Source organism: Pseudophryne corroboree, chromosome 2 (genome assembly GCF_028390025.1).
Source record: "Pseudophryne corroboree isolate aPseCor3 chromosome 2, aPseCor3.hap2, whole genome shotgun sequence".
Classification (NCBI taxonomy): Eukaryota; Metazoa; Chordata; class Amphibia; order Anura; family Myobatrachidae; genus Pseudophryne; species Pseudophryne corroboree.
This window is the reverse complement of record NC_086445.1, coordinates 560,489,775-560,495,774: the sequence shown is the minus strand read 5'-3', so window position 1 is coordinate 560,495,774 and position 6,000 is coordinate 560,489,775. Positions and strand designations below refer to the sequence as shown.

The following is a 6,000-nucleotide window of genomic DNA, read 5'->3' as shown; positions in this document are numbered from 1 at the left end:
TCACTTTTCGGCATCTGCAAGGGGGTCGGCGGCGCGGCTCCGGGACCGGACTCCATGGCTGGGCCTGTGTTCGATCCCTCTGGAGCTAATGGTGTCCAGTAGCCTAAGAAGCCAATCCATCCTGCACGCAGGTGAGTTCACTTCTTCTCCCCTAAGTCCCTCGTTGCAGTGAGCCTGTTGCCAGCAGGACTCACTGAAAATAAAAAACCTAATAACTTTTTCTAAGCAGCTCTTTAGGAGAGCCACCTAGATTGCACCCTGCTCGGACGGGCACAAAAACCTAACTGAGGCTTGGAGGAGGGTCATAGGGGGAGGAGCCAGTGCACACCACCTAGTCCTAAAGCTTTTATTTTTGTGCCCTGTCACCTGCGGAGCCGCTAGTCCCATGGTCCTGACGGAGTCCCAGCATCCACTAGGACGTCAGAGAAATATATATATATATATATACATACACATACACACACACATATATATATATATATATACATACACATACACATACACACACACATCAGGAGAATGAGTTAGTAAATAGTGTGCTGTTTATTTTGCAGATCCACAGTGAATTGAAGTATTTGAGCTTATGTCGACAGAAATAAAACATATAGTGACAAGATATTGTTGTTCAAAACTTTGTAAACTTTGTTTACCGGGTGTCAAGGGAATCCTCAAAACCTGTCGACCCATGTCTTCTAAGTACATGTCGAATAAATCTCTTCAGAGTGAAATAAAGGCATTACAGCTAAAGAGACAACCTCCTCCTCAAGTTAAAATGTCACAATTTTTAAAACAAAATAAAATGTATCCTGTTTATATCAAGCATTGTTCCTTCAACAACAGAAGTTCAAAAGCTAGCAAAACAGTTGTTATATTAAAAATAGGAGGGCAAAACCACTAATCAATGCAATATTTCACATTCCTTTACATAATCTGCCAATGTCAGTATTACAAAATGTAAGTAACATAGATGAAAGTAATAGGTGACAACAGAGGAAGAATTAGCAAAAAATGATGGTGAATATTTTTTTTTTTACATTTTAAAAAGTTTGCCACTATATAAGGTCTACTTGTGACAGGTGAAAGGAGATGGCTTTCATGCTGATTACAATTGCCCCAAAGACTGATACCACAACTATTTACCGGGTAGCATCTATTTCAGTGTAAGTAGTACACTGTGCCATTGTACGTAGTTGGAATTACATTTTGAGGTTGTCCATGTATTTCCATAAAGTGGGCGGCATAACCATCACCAACGTGCTCGTGGGCTTAAAGCAATTACAAACAATGCACACGCAACACATAGTTTATGAAACTTTGAAGAGACCGCTGATGGTCGGCAAAAAGCTGAGGACCTGCTAGTTGAAAAGCCTTGGTTCATACGAACAAATACAAAAAAATATAACAGTATAAAGATATGTACACGTATTCACAATAATAATTAAAAAAAAAATCTTTACTGCATGTACTAGAACAATGAACCAACCAAGCACAATTGTAATATAGTCATTTTTAAACACACAGTGTAAATATGTAAAGTACCAGTCTCACTTTTGAGCATCACATTAGAAAATCCCTAACAGCCGAAAAATTCATTTTGAAATTGCTATTTATAACAAATGAAAAACAAATGTAGAAATGAAATACCGCATGGAAAGAGGAGGGGTCTTTGATATATTAGATGGTAAATGGGACTGACCAGAGAGTTAAGCAGTGTACAAATATCCAGTAAAAGGGTCACTGCCTGCTTTGGTAAACTAAGCCTCCATCTCTGAAAACTCATTGCTAGGCGAACTGTAACTGAAAGAATAACAGCTGTGTACATTTGTGCTTAACGGGCTGCAGAAAACAAGTTTTAAATCCCAATACACGCAATGTTCCTCTTCTGAATTAATCACGCCTGTCTTGAAGTAGTGTGAGCATCCTGCTTAGATCCATTTAATATCATGTAGGATTGATTTTATGCAGGAAACATATGTCATTGGCTCGGATAAATTTGTTGAATCTCTTGGAAGAAATTAATTTTCAGTGGAAGTCTTGGTTGTTGATGAAGATGGAACCGCATTAATAATCCTAAAAGGAAGAAACAAAAAAAATTGTAAAATAAAATAAAAATTAAGAAAGCTTGACCATACATTATTCACTATTTACACGATTTGTCCAGTTCCTATAGTGATATTGTTTCACTATTTAAGAAACTTCTCCAACATGATTTTATTTAAAAAAAAAAAAAAACCCACATTTTTTTCTTAGCTATTTAAAAAAAAAATTGGTAGCCAATATATTGGACCACGGATTGGTTCTGCACCTCCCGAACAGCTGCTCCTCTCTGCAGCCACTGGGTATAACTCTAGGAGGCGGACGGCTGCTTAATTTACTTTTCCCTGGTGGCTACTCCTCTCTGTAGCTGCCGGGTGAGGGCTGCTGCTGGGCTGCACTACCAGCAGTGATTGCCTGCGTGGCAGCTTTTGGGGGAGGGGAAAAGGAAGTAGAGGAGGCAGGTGGTAACTATGAGATTAGCGGCTGCTAGAAGTAGATTATCTTCCAGTAGCCGCCTACTGGGCATTACTGGTTGCATCAGATGAGAACATGGCAGGGAGCAAAAAACAGTGTTGAGATCTTTATTTAGTAAGTCACCTGTCACTGAATAAAATTATCAAGTACATCACAATTTTAAAGCTACAGCAAAAAATAAAATAAATGCCCATTACGTATTCAAAGGTTTTGGAGTTTGTGTGAAACTAGCAGTAGAAGATGCATGGGCCTTAGAATGCATCATTCACCCCACCCCCCCCCCAACAATATAGCAGTGTTCTGAAGCTATTGCGGTGAAACCCAGCAATAAAAAGGAGAGCCATGTTGTCACATGGTAAGTAAAACTGTACCGTGGGTAAACTGAAAGCTTTTTTTAGACTGAAGCTATTCTTTCCTTCAGTGCAGTGTGACATGAGATGCAGAAGGTAATACTTTTTTTTCTGGGAAAATTGCTACCATTTTTAATGCTTCCAAGACCATGACCACATTACTGGCTATAGTATTAAAAGCTCTTCAATTACCAGAGTAACTTTCCGATTGCCCATCAAGTGTTGTACTTTTTTACTACAAAACACTAGAATATTTTGCAGATTTTTACACTAGCCTAAAGAAAAGTCATACTGAGTTTTAGATCAGACTAGATCATCTCAGTGAAGACATCGCTGCAGAAATTTGCCAATTGTCGATCTAGAAATACTAAATGCATATTTCACTATCCAAAGTATACATTAGTACAGGGGTGGGGAACCTTTTTTCTACCGAGGGCTATTTGGATATTTATAAAATCCTTCGGGGGCCATACAAAAATTCTCAACTTAAAAAATTACCCTGCCCCCCAGTAGGTCTGCCCCTTAGGAGGTACTGTGTGTGCGCGCCGGAGGCGTGCACGCGCCAAAAAAATGGGTGTGGCCAGTTAAAATGGGACGTGATACACATATGCCCCCAATAGTGCGGTGCCAGATCCACAATTGCCCCCACAGTGCCAGGTATACAGATGCCCCCACAGTGCCAGGTATACAGATGTCCCCACAGTGCCAGGTATACAAATGCCCCTCACAGTGCCAGGTATACAAATGCCCCCCACAGTGCCAGGTATACAGATGTCCCCACAGTGCCAGGTATACAAAAGCCCCCACAGTGCCAGGTATACAAATGCCCCTCACAGTGCCAGTTATACAGATGCCCCCACAGTGCCAGTTATACAGATGCCCCCACAGTGCCAAGTATACCCACAGTGCCAGGTATACAAATGCCCCCCACAGTGCCAGGTATACAAATGCCCCCCACAGTGCCAGGTATACAAATGCCCCCCACAGTGCCAGGTATACAAATGCCCCTCACAGTGCCAGGTATACAGATGCCCCCACAGTGCCAGGTATACAGATGCCCCCACAGTGCCAGGTATACAGATGCCCCCACAGTGCCAGGTATACAGATGCCCCCACAGTGCCAGGTATACAGATGCCCCCACAGTGCCAGATATACAGATGCCCCTCACAGTGCCAGGTATACAGATGCCCCCCACAGTGCCAGGTATACAGATGTCCCCACAGTGCCAGGTATACAGATGTCCCCACAGTGCCAGGTATACAGATGTCCCCACAGTGCCAGGTATACAGATGTCCCCACAGTGCCAGGTATATTATACAGATGCCCCCACAGTGCCAGGTATACAGATGCCCCACAGTGCCAGGTATACAGATGCCCCCACAGTGCCAGGTATACAGATGCCCCCACAGTGCCAGGTATACAGATGCCCCTCAGTGCCAGTTATACAGATGCCCCCACAGTGCCAGGTATACAAATGCCCCCACAGTGCCAGGTATACAGATGCCCTCCCCCCTCCCCTCCGTGCTGCTTACCGTGCTCCTTTCGGCAGGACACGTAGGAGAGCGTGGCTGTCGGGTGGGAGCGGCGACGTGTGGTACTTCAAACCAGCCGCCGGTTCGAGAGCCAATCAGAGCTCGCGGACCGGCAGCAGCGGCTCCTGATTGGCTGCCGGTCCACGAGCTCTGATTGGCTCACGGACCGGCGGCTGGTTTGAAGTACTACACGCCGCGGCTCCCACCCGACAGCCGCGCTCTCCTCCCTGTTCTGACAGCTGAGACACGCTTCCGCCGGACTGAGCGGCAGCGTGTCTCACTGACACAAGCTGGTGGGCCGGACCAAACGGCTTCGCGGGCCGTATACGGCCCGCGGGCCGGAGGTTCCCCACCCCTGCATTAGTAGTAGAAATTCAGTTTGTACAGGAGTTCATTTTGCAGAATAAGTTTAATTACAGGAGGAATGATATACTATACATATAATACAACTGAAGAAACAAGAGGCATGACCACCTAGAGTCAACCCAAGAAAAATGTAATACACATTATACTTACTGATCTAGGCTTTTTGTTCAGCTTGAGATCAATCCTTAATAGATGGCGGGGGGGAAAAAAAAAAAAAAAAGGATGCAATTAAGAACAAAAATAAAATACATGAACGACAAGTATCCCCTATAAAGGTTGCAACAACAAATTCAGTTACCTATGCAATTTATTCTCACTGTCCACACTAGGAAAAGGTTTACAAAGAGGGACATTTGATCTTGCTATACTAAAAAGGGACAGTCTCAAAAAAACAACAACCCGTAACTTTATTCAAGATGTTCAGTATAAGCTCACACGTGTATGTTTTGTTAAGCCTTACTAATTGAGACCCCATGTAATCACTTACACATGAGCAAGGCTGCACACAGACATCAACCAGGGCTGGATCAGGAAAAAATAAAAAAACTGATAAAGCAGAGGTCTTCAAATATTATTCATTTAGTAAATACCTAATGTTTAATAAATAAGCTATACTTAGAGTAAAAGTTATTTTTTGTGAGCAAGTCCCACTTAACATTCTCCTAGCATTGCAATACTATGCGGCATTTGAGAACAACAAAACTACTACAAATAAACGCATGTCGTGTAGGCAAATCTACCCCAACTTTGAGCTTCTGAGGGATTAATCTCTTATAAAAAGGAGAACATCACTTTAAAATAAAAAGATAATTTAAACAATGAGTTACTGATTTTATTTTTATTGCCACCGCAGACCAAATAAAGCCATGTAGACACTTTTTTTTTTTTTATAACTTGTCAAGTACAGAGGTTGGGATAACAACCATTCTAACTTTTAAATGAGGTGCCACGAAACTATACACTAGCCAATGTCAAAACAGAGTACAAGGCCAATATACAGCAAGTCTTCACTGTAACACGTTCAAGTGTAGATTAAGAATTTTATTTTTCCTGCCATGAACTACTGCAACAATTAAACAAATACTTTTTACAAATGGTGAACACTTAAACAAAACTCTAGTAACTAATCTACAGTCTTTCCCTGAACTATGAAGATGATGTGTTGTGCAGTACTCGCAAGACTAGGGGGGCAATTCTTGAGCAAGTTGGAATTTCTGCACACATTTCCGTTAATTACAGT

General features: G+C 42.4%; 1 protein-coding gene across 2 annotated transcripts in view; it reads right to left on the bottom strand.

The window, feature by feature from the left end:
- Window positions 1-524: 524 nt before the first annotated feature.
- MEAF6 (MYST/Esa1 associated factor 6) overlaps window positions 525-6,000 on the bottom strand; it is a 148,461-nt gene continuing 142,985 nt past the window's right edge. For both annotated transcript variants that reach the window (XM_063954355.1, XM_063954357.1), the window contains 2 exons: window positions 4,911-4,944; window positions 525-2,070 (listed from right to left, as the gene is read on the bottom strand). In XM_063954355.1, coding sequence (XP_063810425.1) covers window positions 2,062-2,070; window positions 4,911-4,944 — 43 coding nt within the window. In that variant the 3' untranslated portion in view covers window positions 525-2,061. The remainder of the gene's footprint in view (window positions 2,071-4,910; window positions 4,945-6,000) is intronic.